This window comes from Acytostelium subglobosum, assembly GCF_000787575.1.
Source record: "Acytostelium subglobosum LB1 DNA, scaffold: scaffold25, whole genome shotgun sequence".
NCBI lineage: Eukaryota > Evosea > Eumycetozoa > Acytosteliales > Acytosteliaceae > Acytostelium > Acytostelium subglobosum.
In genome coordinates this window covers 53,627-71,161 of record NW_012236508.1, presented here as the reverse complement: position 1 = coordinate 71,161, position 17,535 = coordinate 53,627, and the positions used below count along the sequence as shown (strand labels likewise).

At 47.7% G+C, this 17,535-nt stretch overlaps 7 protein-coding genes across 7 annotated transcripts; 4 read left to right on the top strand and 3 right to left on the bottom strand.

Annotated features, from left to right (window-relative positions):
- Positions 1 to 255: 255 nt before the first annotated feature.
- On the bottom strand, positions 256 to 554 carry SAMD00019534_099990 (hypothetical protein; the record flags this gene model as incomplete). The annotated part of the gene is made up of 2 exons (XM_012894638.1): positions 256 to 279; positions 357 to 554. 2 exons carry the CDS (start codon positions 552 to 554, stop codon positions 256 to 258), a joined length of 222 nt encoding a protein of 73 aa, XP_012750092.1.
- Positions 555 to 778: 224 nt separating this feature from the next.
- On the bottom strand, positions 779 to 1,471 carry SAMD00019534_099980 (hypothetical protein; the record flags this gene model as incomplete). The annotated part of the gene is made up of 1 exon (XM_012894637.1): positions 779 to 1,471. The coding sequence occupies one exon, from the start codon at positions 1,469 to 1,471 to the stop codon at positions 779 to 781; it is 693 nt and encodes a 230-aa protein (XP_012750091.1).
- Positions 1,472 to 1,647: 176 nt separating this feature from the next.
- On the top strand, positions 1,648 to 2,583 carry SAMD00019534_099970 (hypothetical protein; the record flags this gene model as incomplete). The annotated part of the gene is made up of 1 exon (XM_012894636.1): positions 1,648 to 2,583. A coding segment is annotated over one exon (936 nt), but the record flags the coding sequence as incomplete, so codon positions are not given.
- A 4,555-nt stretch (positions 2,584 to 7,138) lies between these two features.
- On the bottom strand, positions 7,139 to 8,962 carry SAMD00019534_099960 (hypothetical protein; the record flags this gene model as incomplete). Its single annotated transcript, XM_012894635.1, has 1 exon — positions 7,139 to 8,962. A coding segment is annotated over one exon (1,824 nt), but the record flags the coding sequence as incomplete, so codon positions are not given.
- Positions 8,963 to 14,142: 5,180 nt separating this feature from the next.
- On the top strand, positions 14,143 to 15,147 carry SAMD00019534_099950 (hypothetical protein; the record flags this gene model as incomplete). Its single annotated transcript, XM_012894634.1, has 1 exon — positions 14,143 to 15,147. A coding segment is annotated over one exon (1,005 nt), but the record flags the coding sequence as incomplete, so codon positions are not given.
- SAMD00019534_099940 (hypothetical protein) lies at positions 15,147 to 16,121 on the top strand (the record flags this gene model as incomplete). Its single annotated transcript, XM_012894633.1, has 1 exon — positions 15,147 to 16,121. A coding segment is annotated over one exon (975 nt), but the record flags the coding sequence as incomplete, so codon positions are not given.
- Positions 16,122 to 16,147: 26 nt separating this feature from the next.
- SAMD00019534_099930 (hypothetical protein) lies at positions 16,148 to 17,419 on the top strand (the record flags this gene model as incomplete). Its single annotated transcript, XM_012894632.1, has 1 exon — positions 16,148 to 17,419. A coding segment is annotated over one exon (1,272 nt), but the record flags the coding sequence as incomplete, so codon positions are not given.
- Positions 17,420 to 17,535: the final 116 nt, after the last annotated feature.

Here is a 17,535-nt window from a genome sequence, read left to right as displayed (position 1 = left end):
AAAGTTCATAAAAGGAGGATCACCCCCACTAGACATAGTGCTTTATGCAACATTTTTTTGATGTTTTGCGTGGTGGTGTCCATCTTCCCAGGTCAAAGAAAGCATTGGTCGGTCGATCAATCCAAAGAGGTGTCTGGGATGGGTTGAGATAAACACCTGTTATCTCAATGAATGTCCAAAGACCAAGGTGGTTAGTCATTGAATGATTGATGTCTGAGTCCTTCAAAACACGAGCTGTACGGCTGACAGAGTCATTCAAAGGCTTGCCTTGGCGGCCGGCTGTTATCTGTATATATATATATATATATATAATGGTGCAAGTTACATGTCAGCATATCAGTTGTGGTCGTACATACGCCAGCACTCAAGCACGTTCCAAACATTACCGAAAGCATCATCAGACAGAGTGTACCACAGGCGAGTGCGTGTTGTGCGTATCCAAGAGACCTCCTCCAGCTGGCCCAGTTCCAATTCCAGTTGGTTACAAAGCGTGCAGGCATGAGACATGTGATTCCAAGAAGACCAGCTTCGAGAGCAGCAATCTGTCGCAACATGAGCGAGTGACAGACCTTCACAAGTGTCCACCTACATGTGTGAGATGCATTGAAGTCCAATCAGCCAACGAGATGGACCAGACCTATGTGCCACTCACCGACTTGTCGCAACTCAAGGATGAGTTGCAGATACCAGACGCCATGTGGATGAGGCTGAGGAAGACGTTCAAACTCTCCAAGAAGTACAGTCTATCTAAGGTCAAGCAAATACAAACTGGTGAGTATCATTGGCAACAGTGGGGGAATTCGTAGATCTCTTTGGGGGTCCCAATCTGCTCAATCTCTCCTTCGTGATTCATGATCGCCATCTGATCGGCAACCGTCAGGGCTTCGAACTGGTCGTGGGTTACATAGACAAAGGTTGTCTTGAGCTTGTCTTGGAGCTCAATGAGTTCGATGAGCATCCTTTCGCGGAGCTTAAAGTCGAGAGCGGCGAGCGGCTCATCTAAGAGCAAGACGTCGGGTTCATTCACAATCGCTCTGGCCAGCGCCACCCGTTGCTGTTGTCCCCCGGAGAGTTGACTAGGCGATTTGTAGATGTGGTTCTCAAGGTGGAATGCTTCGAGGATTTTGAAGACTTTCTGTTCAATGACGATTTTGGGAAGTTTATTCAGCCGAAGACTATAAGCGACATTGTCAAAGACATCGAGGTGAGGGAAAAGGGCGTAGTTTTGAAAGACGATGTTAATCGGCCTTTCGTGAATGGCATCCTCCGTGATGTCTTCGTTGCCTAAAAAAATCTTTCCCGCATTGGCCTTTTCAAGACCCGCGATCAAACGTAAAAGGGTTGTCTTTCCGCACCCGCTTGGCCCGAGAAGGGCGAAGAATTTCCCCGCAGGGATGGTCAGGCTGATATCGTTGATGATGAGTCCACCACCGATCGATTTTTTTATCTTTTCTAGTCTAATACTGCGCATGTAAAAATTATCGAGTCTAGGGTAGATTTTATTCCACAGGAATTGATAAAAATGGTAAAAAATTGAGGAATCTCAGAGGATTCATCACGACCGATCGAGGGAGTGATCAGCTCTGGGTTCAAAGATCTCAAAAAACAATAACCCCCTGAGCTATACAAAGATCTATGCAAAAATACAAACTCGTCATCATTGGAAGCGGTCCCGCAGCCTATACAGCTGCCATTTATGCAGCGCGTGCGAATCTGCAGCCTGTCGTCTACGAGGGGTTTTATTCAGGTCCTCCAGGAGGACAGCTCATGACGACGACAGAGGTTGAAAATTTCCCCGGATTCCCTGAAGGGATTATGGGCCCCGATCTGATGGGACTATTTCGGAAGCAGGCCGAGAGGTTTGGGACTCAAATTATCGGAGAGGATATCACATCTGTCGATGTCTCAGAGCGACCTTTCAAGATCGAGTCGTCCTCGGGCGTTGTGATGGCAGAAGCGATCATCGTTGCAACGGGAGCTGTCGCAAAGAGGCTCTCTGTACCAGGAACAGCAGATCACGAGTTTTGGCAAAAAGGGGTGACCGCCTGTGCTGTTTGCGATGGGGCAATCCCGATTTTCCGAGAGAAACACCTCTTTGTGATTGGAGGCGGAGATACGGCGATCGAAGAGGCTCTCTTCTTAACCAAATTCGGTAGTAAAATTTTTATCGTTCATCGCCGGGATGAGCTCCGCGCTTCAAAGATCATGGCCCAGCGTGCTCTTAACCACCCCAAAATTGAGATGATCTGGAACCATGTGCTCACGAGGGTTGAAGGAGATACGGTTGTCCGCTCGGTCACGCTGCAAAATGTCAATACAATGGAGGAGACAAAGCACACAGCAGGAGGTCTCTTTTTTGCCATTGGGCATGAACCCAATACCTCCTTCTTGAACGGAAAAATCGAGCTTGAGTCGAACGGCTATATCAAGGTTTTTAAAGGGACCTCGACGAGTGTTGAGGGTATTTTTGCCGCAGGGGATGTCCAAGACCACATCTATCGACAAGCGATTACAGCGGCCGGTAGTGGATGTATGGCGGCACTCGATGTCGAACGGTGGCTGGCTTTGCAAGAGTCTGCCCATGTTTAAGCACCTTCTTTTAGCTTCACCACTCTCTTTATTCTCTCTGAACATCGATCCTTGGTTCTCCACAGCCTATGAGTGCACCTTCTCTCCTTCGTGGACATCGAGTCGTTACCACCACATTCAAAATGGCTCTTCACAGGGGAAAGACTCTTCTATCGATCAGGTGGTGGCCTTTGATGTTGGAATCTCTCCTGCCCCTAGCTGGGCATTCGATGCCGATGCTCAGTTCGCACAGACTCGTCACCAATCGATGGGGATGCGCAGTGTCGGTGGGCAAGTCCGGTATCTGTGGCTCGATGATATCATTGGAGACCCTGTCTCACTGACCACAGGAGTCTCTCTTCGCGGCGTCTCAAAACATAGCGTTCACGATGTGAGCTCTCCCTACCACGCCTACTTCAACTGTGAGCTCACTACATCGGTTGGGCGTGAATGGGACAGTGGATTCCATTGGCAGTTTAGGACGTATGGTTTTGCAGCGATTGGGATGGCGGAGCGTGGCTATCCATGGAGCCGTTTAACGACGGCGATTGAAGGGAATTTTCACAACACCCACCGGCTTACTTTTTTTGCAGAGAGTTATCTCGGTTTTGGCCCTCATAAAAGAGTGAGGGTTGACCATTTCGATGGGTATGCTTCGATTCAACATCGAAGCATCGATACCGGAATTGCATACACCTATGTCATGGAGATTTGGGGCCGTCTGACCCTCTCCTATACGAGGAGACTCTACGCCCGCTCTTTTCCTGAAAGGGTGAACTTTGTTCTCATCGGGTATCGACTCCCTTTTTCATTGTTTTAACAATTCACCATTGCACATGCGTAAGGTGAGTTAACAAGCTATTTTGGGTCGATGCGGTATTCAATAGAGATTTGATTGAAAGCTGCATGTCCCACCGATCGATAGAGTTGTCGCAAGGCAAAATTCATGAGTTCATACACTTTGTCTTGATGGCTCTTGTCGTAACCTCCTAAAGAGTTGTGAATGGTGACGGTTGCCACTATCTCTTTTCCGACCTGAATGCCGATATTGGTATAATCGACCGCCGGTTTTTGTATATCGATCTGGAATTGATCTTCTTGGAGGACAGTTCCTGGATTGCCAAACCACTTGCTGTACAAACCGTCTTGAATACCATTGTCTTTATGGGCCTCTTGTAAAAAAGCACGGATCTTTTCTACAACCGCCCGGTTAAGAGCTGAAATTTTTCTCGGTTTTCCAGCCTGTTGAGAGGTGAGACTCCCATGGATCTCGCAAATCTCATCCTTTGGAGGAGGGCCAAAAGCATAGGTCCATGGAAAACTCTTGGTCCGGAGTTTTTCGGTGATCTGTGCGTCATTCAAGATCCAGCTGTTGTCCCAATGAGCGAGTTCATCGGCGACGATCTGATGGATGAAAAGGTTCGATCTCAATCCTTCAACCTCTCGATGGAGAGAGATTGCACGACCGTGGCTATTATAGATCAAAGCCCCACTAGAGCCTTCCCCTCCATCCAGAGCTAAAACCAGATTTCCATTCGAAGACTCCCCCACGCAGACGGAAGGGTCGGCGGAATTATTCGCATAGTGGATCATCCCGTAATGGCCTATTGTTACCTCTTCGTAATCGAGCATCGCCCCTTGCTCATTTTCTGTCTGTGAAAAGGCTTCTTGTTCTAAAAAAGCCAAGGCATAGTTTGCATCTCCATTGAGACGGTTGAGTGTGAGTGGTATCTTGTCTTTAGAGGAGGTCTGTATCGATGCAGCGTAAGGGAAAAAATGGGCTGCTGTGAGGAGAAGTCTGGGAGATAGGAGATTCCCAGTACCAATAAAGTGGTTTCCTTGGTCAAAAATTTTGACAGTCCATCTGGCACTGTCGTGGAATATTTTAGAAAATACCCTCCCCACTTTCCGATTGGAGGCCTCTTTGAGAGGGGTATTGGAGCAAGAGATCGGATCCCCAAACGGTTCGTCAATCGGCGTAAAAGCGTTGTTGGAATAGAAGTTGGCAGGAACCAGATTAGACATCTTTACACCTCAATTGAGGGTAAAGTTTAAACTCTTCCATAGATAAGAGAGAAGGGTTTTCTCTACTTGACTCTAAGGGCGACCGTAGAGACGTGGTGATGGGTATGGCTAATCGTAATTAAGACTTCAGGGTTATTGAAGTGGAGCTTCACTTTTTCAGAGAAAAAGGCCTCTGGCTTACCTCGCGCATTATTGAGAATTTCGAGATCGAGCCAAGAGACCTCTTCTCCAAAACCTGTTCCCAGAGCTTTGGCAATCGCCTCTTTTGCAGAAAATCGAGCCGCATAGTGGGGGATGGGGTCTTGATATTTTGAACAGTACTCTTGCTCCCCATGGGTGAAGAGACGGTTGATAAATCGATCCCCATGCTTTTCAATCGCCTCTCGGATGCGGTCGATCTCTAAGATGTCATTCCCAAGGCTCATCACGACGAGTGGTCCTCATCGTCATCGGTTAAATCTTCCTCTAGGTAGTCTCCATTCTCATCGGCGACATTGCAGAAGATCATACGACCCGATGAGGTGTGTTTAACAGAGAGGACATGCGCCTCAATCGTATCCCCGATGTAATCACCCCCACCATTGACGACCACCATCGTCCCATCTTCGAGGTATCCAACCCCTTGGCGTGGCTCTTTCCCAATCCGTTGAATTTTGATCCGGATGACCTCTCCGCCAGCCATAAGGGGTTTTAAGGCGTTAGAGAGAGCGTGGAGGTTCACAACGGTGATCCCTTCGATGGTGGCCGTTTGGACTCGGCTGATGTCAGCGCTCAAGATATTTCCGTCGAGAAGTCGAGCGAGTCTCACAATTTTACCCATCATCTCTTTAACTTCGGGAAAATCGGTATCGTTATAACGGAGCTCCAGATGAGAAATCCCTTCGAGTTTTTTCACAACTTCTAGAGACCGTTTGGCTTTATTTTTCGTATTCTCTTCCCCTATCTCAGCCTGAGCATACAGCTCTTTGATGATAAATCTCGGGATGATGAGTTGGTGATCGAGAAGCCCTGTCGAAGCGAGGTCGATAATACGGGGGTCAGCGAGGACGGAGAAATCGACGACGAGGTCTTTTTTCTTTTGAGCGGCTTGGGTGAACCGAATGAAGGGGATGCTGATATAGACTTCATCGCTCGAGCGGAGTGTCATGATAGTCCCGAGATAGACGCTGAAGAGGAAAATCCCAATTTTGATGATCTCGACGGTTTTAGGAGAGAGAATAAAGGAGATGGAGCTGATATCGATAATCGCATCAAAGACGAGGAGAAGTCCTTGCCCCATGAGGTAGCCAAAGAAGATTCCGAGGACGGCGATATTAAACGACCGGAGGTTGAATCTTCGAAACGCGATATCGAAACCAATCAACAGAAGTCCAAAAAGCCCCCCCAACCCTACTCCTAAGATGGTATTGACAAACGTTTTGCCCGTTGGCATGGAGTGCATGTAGATTGTCATGAAGACAACGCTGAGGACCACGAAGAGCGACCTGAGAAAGGCTAGGGAAACGTTCATAGCAGAGTTCCTTTTTTTTAGAAGTCTAACCTGTACAGATTTTTTTGGACAGAGGGGATCATATGGTATCGCAAAAATCGGTGACTTTACCGTACAGAGAGTCGAGGGTTCAGATCGGGTTAGGGCATGGGCATCATGTTGTAGTCGAGGTCATTCACGATCCAAATCGTCCCTGCGACGATGAAAAAAGCCGTGAGAAGTGTGAGTACAAAGGCGATCGTATTCCAGTCGGGCTTTTCTCCTACTCCCAAAAAGAAAAAGAAGATCAGCTGTAAGACCATCTGAACGATGGCAAGTCCAAAGACGACCAAGCTTATCGTCAGGGTGAGGGGATACTCTTTGACAACGCCATAAGAGAGAAGGGTCAAAATAAGAGAGAGAGCGAACCCGAAGATGGGGGGTTTAAGACTGATGTTCCAGCCGTGGTGCTTATCAATCATTGAACACCTCCTAAAAGGTAGACGAGGGTAAAGGTCAAGAGCCACATCAGGTTGACAAATTGCCAGAACAGCTTCAGGCAAGCGACTCTTTGCAAGCTTGTCATGGTAAACCCATCTCGGTAGAGCAAGATGAGGATCAGCGGAATCCACAGGAGTCCAATGATGAGATGGAGGGTATGAGTTCCGATCAAGATATAGAAAATAGATAAAAAGGCGCTTTGATTCCATCCGTGGCCGGCGACGATCAGCGACTTGAAATCGAGACCCTGGAGCACTAAGAAAGCGAGACCTAAGAGAAGCGTCAATGCAAAGTAGGTCGTCGTTTCGGTTCTCTGCTTCCGGTGGGCGTAACTTGAGGCAACTCCGCTTGTCAAGCTAGCTGCTAGCAAGAGGAGGGTTTGAGTGAGTGCAGACGAGAGGTGGAAAAGGTCTTTGGCCGAAGGGCCTCCAAAGGTACTCCTTTTTAACACTTCATAGGTTGCAAAAAGGGCTGCAAATAGCATGAAATCGGTCAAGAGATAGAGCCAAAATCCGAAGACGGTCTTGGAGTAGGTGTCGTGGTGAGGGTCAGGACTTTTTTCGTGGGTGATCATACCTTTTCCATCTTTTTAATTTCGTCAGCTGAAATCAGATAATCGGGCTCTTTTTGCCACAGGTGTTTGATCACACAGGCGACAATTGCAATGACGCTTAAAGCCGCTAGCCAAAACATGTACCAGATGAGCCCAAAAGAGAGGAGGAAGCTCCAGACGCTGATGTAAAACCCAAGGGTTGTATTCTTAGGCATATGAATAGGATGGTACTGTTTGGGCTCTTCTCGATTTTTCCTATTTTTTGAGGCCCAAAAGGCGTCTCTCTCATGAACCTCTGGCGTGATGGCAAAGTTATAAAAGGGGGGTGGAGATGTTGTTGACCATTCGAGGGTTCTCCCATTCCAAGGATCTCCTGTCTGATCTCGGTTGGTATTCCGATTCCGAAAACTGACATAGAATTGGAGGAATTGGAAGGCGACTCCAAGAGCAATGATAGCAGCTCCAATGGCCGCGATGACAAAGAGGGGTTGCCACTCTGCGACGTCGTAGTTGTTTAAGCGGCGGGTAGCTCCCATAAAACCGAGTAGATAGAGGGGAAGAAAGGCGATAAAAAAGCCGACGATCCAACACCAAAAAGCGTATTTGCCAAGCCGTTCGTTGAGCTTAAAGCCGGCGAATTTAGGGAACCAGTAGCTATAAGCTGCAAAAATTCCAAAGACAACACCTCCGATGATGACATTATGGAAGTGGGCGATTAAGAAAAGAGAGTTGTGAATCTGGAAGTCTGCAGCTGGGATCGCCATTAAAACGCCCGTTGCTCCCCCCAGCGTAAAGGTGACCACAAAACCTAGAAACCAGAGGAGAGGTGTTGAAAACTGAACGCGACCTCGGAACATCGTGAAGAGCCAGTTGAAGATCTTTACCCCTGTTGGAACTGCGATGACCATCGTCATGATTCCAAAGAAGGCGTTGATAGAGGCGCTAGATCCCATGGTAAAAAAGTGGTGAAGCCAGACGATGAAAGAGAGAATGGTGATGGAGACAAGGGCCCAGACCATCGAGGTATAGCCGAAAAGTCGTTTATGAGAGAAGACAGGAACAACCTCGGAAAAGACCCCAAAGGCGGGTAAGACGAGAATATAGACCTCGGGATGGCCCCAAGCCCAGAAGAGGTTGATGTAGAGCATCGGATTCCCCCCAAACTCCGTCGTAAAGAGATGGGTCTCTAAAAGCCGATCGGTGGTCAACATTCCAAGGGTTGCAGTCAAGATAGGAAACGCTAAGACGACGAGAACCATCGCCACAAGTGTTGACCAGATAAAAATGGGCATTTTCATGAGACTCATCCCAGGAGCGCGCATCTTCAGGATGGTGACGATGAAGTTGACCCCGGAAAGGAGACTTCCAACCCCTGAGATCTGGATGCTCCAAATCCAGTAGTCGACGCCGACTCCAGGATTGTACTTTGTCCCTGCAAGAGGGGGGTAAGCTGTCCACCCTGTTCCTGCATACTCCCCAATGACAAGCGAAGTCATCACCAACATTCCACCTATTGCAAAAAGCCAAAAGCTGAGGTTGTTGAGGAATGGGAAGGCGACATCGCGTGCGCCGATTTGCAGCGGCATGACGAGATTGATCATTCCAAAGATGAATCCCATCGCCACGAAGAAGATCATCGTCACTCCATGCGCTGTAAAGAGCTGTTGATAGTGGTCGGGTTCTAAGTACCCCATCGACTCTCCTACAGCCATCATCTGCTGTGCTCGCATCATGAGGGCATCGACAAGCCCTTTCGCAAGCATAATCGTCGATGCGACGATATACATGATGCCGATTTTTTTATGATCGACGGAGGTGATCCACTCTCTCCAAAGCCAACCCCATTTTTTGTAATAGGTGAGGAGAAGGGCGAAGAAAAGAGCTCCAATGACCATGGAGCCATCGGCGACATATTCGATGAAGTCGTGTTTAAATGCGTCGATTGTGAGTCTTCCAAACATGAGCTACTCCTTAGGACTATATTTCATGAGAATTTGGTTAAAAAGGTCTTGTTCCTGGAGTCGATAAAATGTGGCGGGGACGTACTGCGATGGTTCGAAGACGAGGTTATAGTCGAGAGGAGGGGCGGTTGTTTTGATTTTTTCAATCCACTGCAAGTACTCTTCTTCTGAAGTCGCCTTTGCCTGAAACACCATTCCCGCAAAGCCGACACCGCTGATATTGGAAGAGGCTCCCCTAAAGAGACCGGGGTGATCGGCGATCAGATGGAGCTGTGTCTCCATGGCAGGCATCGCATAGATCTGTCCTCCCAGCGCTGGAATCCAAAAGGAGTTCATGGGAGCATCGGCGGTGATTTGGAAGTTCAGGGGAGTTTTCTCTGGAAATTGAAGAAAGTTCACCGTTGCAATCCCCTCTTCGGGGTAGAGAAAGAGCCATTTCCAATCGAGGGCAACAACCTGAATGGTGATCGGCTTTTTATCGGATTCAATCGGCTTATAAGGGCTTAATTCATAGGACGACTTCCACGTTAAAACTCCGATGATGATGACGATGATCAGAGGGAAGCCCCACCAGCAACACTCTGCGACTGTGCTGTGGTCCCAATCAGGGGAGTGGTCGGCTTGTCTGTTGCTAGCACGGTATTTCCAAGCGATGAACCACGTCATGATGTAGACAGGAACAATCACAATGAGCATCAGGAGAGAAGAGATGGCGATCAGATTCCGTTCCTTCAATYCCAATGAGACCTTGAGGGTTCATCACAGGAATATCGAGTCGGCTCATGTAGATGCCGGCAATGGCGATCAGAGCCAGCGCCAATAAAGTGAAGAATACGAGCCTGAATTTTCTGTTCATGAAATTTTTAGATACAAGAATTCACCACATTTGTCTAGACAATTGGTTTGACATTCTTTAAATAACAAAGGTTATGAAAAAATCTATTTTAACTTATGTTAGCGTGACAAAACCCGGCATTATCGCAGGGAATGCATTGACTGCAGTGGCTGGATTTGCCCTAGCTTCATCAGGCGGGAGGGGCGATTTTAAACAGTTCATCGCCATGCTCATCGGGTTGTCCCTGATTGTGGGGGCCGGTTGCGCCCTGAATAACTGTATCGATAGAGTCGCCGATCGTCGAATGGCTAGAACTAAAAATCGACCCCTTGCAACGGGTTCAGTCTCTGTACGGAACGGTCTAATTTTTGGCGCTGCTTTAGCCCTTTGTGGTGGTGTGGTCTTAGCCTGCTGGACAAATCCAACCGCGCTCATCACAGCGGTGGTCGGTTTTTTTATCTATGTGTTTCTCTATTCGCCACTCAAGTACCGCACCCGATTTGCGACTTTGATCGGAGCGGTTGCAGGAGCAGTCCCTCCTGTTGTGGGATACACAGCGGTTCATCCTGTAATCGATGGAGCGGCTTTGCTCTTATTGATCACCCTGTTTTTCTGGCAGATGCCCCATTTTTATGCGATTGCCATTTACCGTTTGAACGACTACTCAGCAGCTGGGATCCCCGTCTACCCCCTTGCAAAAGGGATGGAAGTCACAAAGAGGTGGATGGTTTTTTATACAGCGGCTTTTGGAGTTGCAGCGACTGCATTGATTGATCTCCAAGGTGGAGGAGCTCTTAGTCTCTCAATGACCATTGCAATCAGTCTCGCATGGCTTCTGCTTGTATTGAGGGGGTTTAAAGCTCCAAACGACTCAAGATGGGCGCGTCAGGTATTTCTCGTCTCCTTGATGGTCATCACGGTGCTTTCCCTGATGATGGTGGTCAAGGCCTCTCTCGCATAGCCAAAGGTTCATCGCCTCTTTTTAACTTCAGGCCCCCTCTTCTTTCCCGGGGCTCGAAGCTTTCACAACCCCAAAGCCGTGAGGAAAAGGTGGGTCGAATAAGAACGCATCCACCGTTTTATTAAACTATTCATATAGTTTGAACACATGCGAAATTTATCCTAATTCTCACAGTAAGTAGCTGATTTTAAATTGGTTGTAAAAATAAGAGGCGCTTATGCCTTTTGGTGTAAATCAGATGATCAAGGGAAAGGTTTTTATTCAAAATAATTATTTGCATCTCTGTGCCAGAATGGACGTAGTTCAAAGATAGATTGAAATTTAAGTCGAGAAGCTTGTTTTTCTTTATAATTTTTGAATTGAGGCTGTTTTGTAAAAAAAATGGAATAGATTTTTTAACCGATTTTGGTATACTCAATGAGGCTCAAAGCTCTGTTGTAGGGTTGCGGTAGAAGAAAAGGAGACAAGATATGACTCGAGGGATAGGCGAGATTTCAGTTAAATTAGACAACGCGTGCGACTATATTCCAATTGTCAGCACGGTGAGTAATTTGGTCGATCTATTTCAAAAATATATCTCCCTTTCGTTTGTGAAAAAAGAAACCATCCAGCAGAGTTATTACTATGAGCATTTAGAGCAAAAACACGCCTTGCGCTGCATAACTCTTTTGGTTCCTGTCATTGGGAATATCGGTGTGGGGATCTACGACTTTGCCAACAGAAGATATAATAATGAGAAGTTCTTACTGGAACAAGCCCAGTTAGATGTCTCTATATTTGGGAAAGCAAGTGAAAGACTCAAAAATGATCCCAAATTCTTGCGCATCGCTATTCAATCCGATGCTCAAGCGTTTATGTATGCTAGTAGAAGGCTCAAAAATAATAGAGAGTTTACGCTTGAAGCTGTTTGGGACAACGCCAAGGTGTGGGAGTTCATCGATCTAGCTTTTAAAAGCGATGAGGGTTTTGTGCTTCAAGCTGTTTGGGACAACGCCAAGGTGTGGGAGTTCATTGATCCAGCTCTTAAAACGGATAGGGACTTCGTGCTTCGAGCTATTTGGAAGAGGGCCAAGGTATGGCAGTTCATCGATCCAGTCCTTAAAACGGATAGAGATCTCGCACTTCAAGCTCTTCAGAGGAACAGCACCGTGTGGGAATTTCTCGATTCGGATCTCAAAGATGATGAGAGTTTTGCGCTTGATGCTCTTCGGCAAGATTACAGGGTATTTTATGAACTCGACGCCGGGGTTAAAGAAGATCCAGCCTTTCGAAGGAAAGCCGCTGGATGCCATCCCTATCTTAAAGCGTCCGTACTTTCTCCTTACCCCGTATAGTTCTCTCTTATGAGGACAACTCCACAGCCTTTAAAATCGACAGTTCGGCGGATTTCAATACATGACGCTATTGTGATCTCGGTCGAGTCTGATCTCACAGTGCGGAGAGTCGTACTCTCTTGAGAGGGTTCATTTTGGGCCTCTTCAGCAGTTGCTACAGATTCTGGCTGCTGGGGAAGCATTTTCCCCTCTCTTTGGCTTGTTTTGAGGTAGTACCTCACCTTACGCATGTGCAATGGTGAATAAACACAATCTTTTGATTATCGAGCTCTTAAAAAATGGTCGCCATATTTGAAAATATGTCTGTGCTTTTTTAAGAGCTCGATAATCAAAATCTCATATTTCTCCACTCATCACCCCTGCGTAAGGTGAGGTAGTAAAGAAGACCTCCATCTGCCATCTGCAAGATAGGCTTCTAGGAGTCTGCCGATTAAAAAACTTGGGGCTTGTGGGGCGTGAAAAGACCTTAAGAGATTCCGACTTTGACCGCTGCCTCTTTCAATTCTCGATTCTCTGGCTTATCCAAAGCGCCCGAGTTTTTTAGCCATTGGAAATAGTCGGGAGGGACCTCGGAGAGGAGTCTCCCTTGATATTTTCCAAAAGGCATCCGGTTCCCATTTGTCGATTGAGAGAGAAGCTCCAGTACCGTGGAGATGGGAAGGTCGTCGATCATGACGGAGAAGATCCGGTAGAGAGTCATGACGTCATCAAGGGCGCGGTGGGCTTGATTCGACTCAAATCCATAGATTTCTCGGAGGTTTTGAAGGGCGTGGCTTGGAAGATCTGACCGGTATTTGCGCGACCACTTGAGTGTGTCGACATATTTCCAAGCTGGAAGTACGAGATTTGATCGGGCCGATTCTGTCTCGATAAACGGTTTGTCGAATCGTTCATTGTTGTGGGCGATGAGGACAGCGTTGGGACCACAAAATTCAATGAACTGCTGGCCAATAATCTCATAGCCAGGAGCAGAGGCAACCATCTCATCGGTAATGCCGGTGATAGCTGTCGATTCGGCGGGAATTGGACACCCTGGATTGATGAATTGCACAAAGGTTCGGTTCTCCTCTGGATCATAGGCTGCAATTTCAATAATCCGGTCTTTGTCTGGCCGAATACCTGTTGTCTCAGTGTCGAAATAAATCGGTTTCATCAATTTATATGATACGGTACCATATTTTGGGAAATATGGTAACCCTTCTTGTTGCACTCTTCTCTCTACCCTTAACCCAAATACCGATAGGAGTGGCGATCTCGAAAGATGCGACGGTCTATTTTGCTCCAGAAGATCGGCTGGAGAGACGGCTGATTGAAATGATTGCACAAGAGAAAAAAAGTATCTCGATCTGCGTTTATGCATTCACTCACAGGGCGATTGCGAATGGTTTGGTCGAAGCGAAGAGAAGGGGGGTTGAGGTTGAAGTGGTTGTCGACCGATTTTCTGTGAAGAGGAATTCGCCGCTTCAACGGATTGTCAACGCAGGGATTCCGGTCTATGTCTGGAGCGAGGGGGATCGGAACAAGGTCAAACGAGCTCTGATGCACCATAAATTTTGCGTTTTTGGAATGGAGAAAGTCTGGACGGGTTCGTTCAATTTCACCTATGATGCCGCTAAAATTCATCAAGAGAATGTCGTCGTTTTAAACGATCCAATCGTCGTCGCGGCTTATCGAGATCGGTTTGAGAATCTCAAAACTCGATCATCCACTCCCTACACTTCTTATATTGCTCAAAACCGGAATAAGGTATAATAACTCCCTATGAGTATAAAATTTATTCTTGTATTTATGTGTTGTGGACTTCTGACAGGATGCTATGAGCTGGGTCCTAAAGATGAGGGAGTGCATACCATACCTGTAACCAATAACCCGAATGCGATGCCAGGGCTCATGAAGATGAGTCCGCTTCCTTCGATTTTTTAGGAAAAAAATGAATCAAAAAGCTGTAACCTACAACTTTTTCCCAAGCGATACCAAGCAACTAATTGGACAAATTGGGAAAGAAAAACTGATCCATTGTCTCAAGCAGATGTTGCTCATTCGGAATTTTGAGCTCCGTGCTGAATCGGCTTACCTTCAGGGGAAGATCGGGGGATTTTTCCACTCTTATATGGGGCAAGAGGCGATCCAGACAACGGCTGTTGAAGTCATGGGAAAGGAGCAGTGGTGGGCAACCTCTTACCGTTGTCATGCGCTTGCACTTCTACTGGGTGCGACCCCGGATGAGCTGATGGCCGAACTCTATGGACGCGAGACTGGGAATGCAAAAGGTCGAGGAGGCTCGATGCACTTCTATACGGAGCGGTTGCTGGGAGGATTTGGGATTGTAACGGGGCAGGTTCCTGTAGCTACAGGGGCGGCTTTTACAATCAAATATCGAAAAGAGGATGCCGTTTCGGTCTGTTTCTTAGGGGATGGAGCCGTCGCTCAAGGCTCTTTCCATGAATCGCTGAACATGGCGGTTCTTTGGAACCTTCCCTGTATCTATGTGATTGAGAATAATGGATGGGGGATGGGAACAGCCGTTGCTCGAGCCATTAGCGTTGAGCCGATTGCAGAGACAAAAGCAGCCGGGTATGGAATGAAAGGGTATACATTTGACGGGATGGACTTTTTCAATTGCTACGCTGGATTTACCCATGTTTTTGAAGAGGTCCGTCGAACATCAAGACCTGTTTTGATCGAGGTGATAACAGACCGTTTTCGAGGCCACTCGATTTCAGATCCAGGTCTCTATAGATCTAAAGAGTGTCTTGCACAGTCGATGGAGAAAGATCCTCTTTTGATGTACTTTAAGACGCTTGCAGAGCATCAATTGATCAGCGACGAAGAGTATGAAGCGCTCAATCAAGAACAGAAAAGTCTCGTCGTTGCCGCTATGAAATTCGCCGATGAGAGCCGTTGGCCTGACCCGATAACCCTTGGAGAGGATGTGTTTGCACCATGAAGACGCAAGTTGTAGAGATGAGAGAGGCGCTTCGTCAAGCGCTGGATGAAGAGATGACGCGTGATCAAAGAGTCTTCATCATGGGAGAGGAAGTGGCCGAGTATAACGGGGCCTACAAAGTCACCAAAGGGATGCTCGCAAAATGGGGCCCAGAACGGGTCATCGATACGCCGATTGCCGAAGAGGGGTTTGCAGGGATCGCCATTGGAGCTGCGATGACAGGGCTTAGACCTGTGGTCGAGTTTATGAGCTTTAACTTCTCTTTTGTCGCCGCCGACCAAATCATCTCGAATGCGGCAAAGATGTACTATATGTCGGGGAATCGATTTTCAGTGCCGATCGTGTTCCGTGGTCCCAATGGAGCTGCAGCTCAAGTCTCTTCACAACACTCTCACTGCGTTGAAGCGCTCTATGGCAATTTTCCAGGACTTATCGTGGTTGCTCCGAGTAATCCTTACGATGCAAAAGGGTTGCTCAAGTCGGCGATTCGGTCTAACAATCCGGTCTTGTTTCTAGAGAACGAACTTTGTTACAACGACAAGATGGAAATCCCCGTGGAAGAGTATCTCGTCCCCATTGGAAAAGCTCAGGTTGTTCGAGAGGGGAGTCATGTGACCCTCGTCTCTCACAGCCGTATGACCAATCTGTGCAAAAAAGCAGCTGAAGAGCTGAGCCGGCAGGGAATCTCTGTCGAATTGATCGACCTTCGGACGATTAAACCGCTCGACATCACCACGATTGCAACCTCTGTTCGAAAGACCCACCATGTCGTGCTGGTCGAAGAGGGGCATTACTTCTCTGGAATTTGCGCAGAGGTCGGTTTTGAGATCCAGACCCACTGCTTTGACTATCTAGATGCACCTATCAAGCGGGTGACTCAGTGTGAGACCCCCATGCCGTATGCCAAAACACTCGAACGAGAGACAATGCCGACAGTCGAGAAGATCTGTCAGGCTATTTTAGAAACCCTATAGGAGTTATTATGCCATTCACCTTGACCATGCCTAAACTCTCCCCCACAATGGAAGAAGGGACAATTACAAAATGGAGAAAAAAAGAGGGCGATTTCGTCAAAGTAGGCGAGGTGATTTTCGAGGTTGCCACCGATAAAGCGACTGTTGAACACGCTGTTCTCGATGGCGGTTACCTTCGGAAGATTTTAATGAAAGAGGGGGGATCGGCAGTTGTCAATCAACCGGTTGCTATTTTTACAGAAAAGCAAGACGAGAGTATTGAAGGGTATCAAGTCGAAGGAGCCACTCCACAACCAGAGGTTTCAGCCCCAGTTGCGGAGAAAACAGAGACGGAAAGTCGACAGGCAACCGTCCCCCTTAAAGAAGGGTTTGCCCAGCCGGCTTTCACTCCAGAACCCCCTTTACAAGGGTACGAATTCTCCGCTGGAAATTCAGACCATATCGCCGCCTCTCCTTTCGCAAAAAAAATGGCCAAAGAGAAGGGGATCGACTTGTCGACTGTCAAAGGGTCTGGCCCAGGCAACCGGATTGTGAGCGGTGATCTCAACCTAGGACAACCCGATCTTCCGGTGACATTTAACTCTCAGGCAAAACCGACGCTGCCCCCTGGTACTTACGAGGAAGAGCCGCTGACCCCGATGAGAAAAGTCATCGCGCAGCGACTTCAAGCGTCGAAAACATTTGTCCCCCACTTTTATATCACGACAGAAGTCCGTGCTGAAAAACTACTCGATGCGAGAGAACAGCTCAAGAAGATCGGGCATAAAATTTCAGTCAACGACTGTGTCATTCGAGCTTGCGCCATTGCGCTCCGAGAACACCCGCAGGTGAATAGCGGCTTTAACTCGGTCAATCAGACGATGATCCGTTTCAAGACGATCGATATCTCGATTGCTGTGGCGATTCCCGATGGTTTGATCACCCCGATTGTTCGGCACTGTGATTTCAAAAACCTCGGAGAGATTTCCGCCGAAGTGAGATATCTTGCTCAAAAGGCGAAAGACGGGAAGCTCCAAAGAGAAGAGTTCGTGGGAGGATCGTTCACCGTCTCTAATCTCGGGATGCTTGGAATCTCGGAATTCATGGCGATCATCAACCCTCCTCAGGCGGCGATCTTAGCCGTTGGAGCCGTTCTCGATCAACCTGTCGTCTCCGACCATACGATCATCCCTGGCAAGGTGATGAAACTCACCCTCTCAGCAGACCACCGTGTCATTGATGGAGCCGAAGGGGCCAAGTTTATTAAGACAGTTCAAAAATATCTAGAGAATCCAGCCTCTCTTTTACTCTGAATTTGGATCTTTCAGTGTGGAAAAAACGGACCTTTTAGGTCCGTTCATGCTTTTCAAGGGAGATGCCCAAATCTGTTGAGGAGTGGGAGAGTTCGTCCTTCCAGTAGCTGAACGTC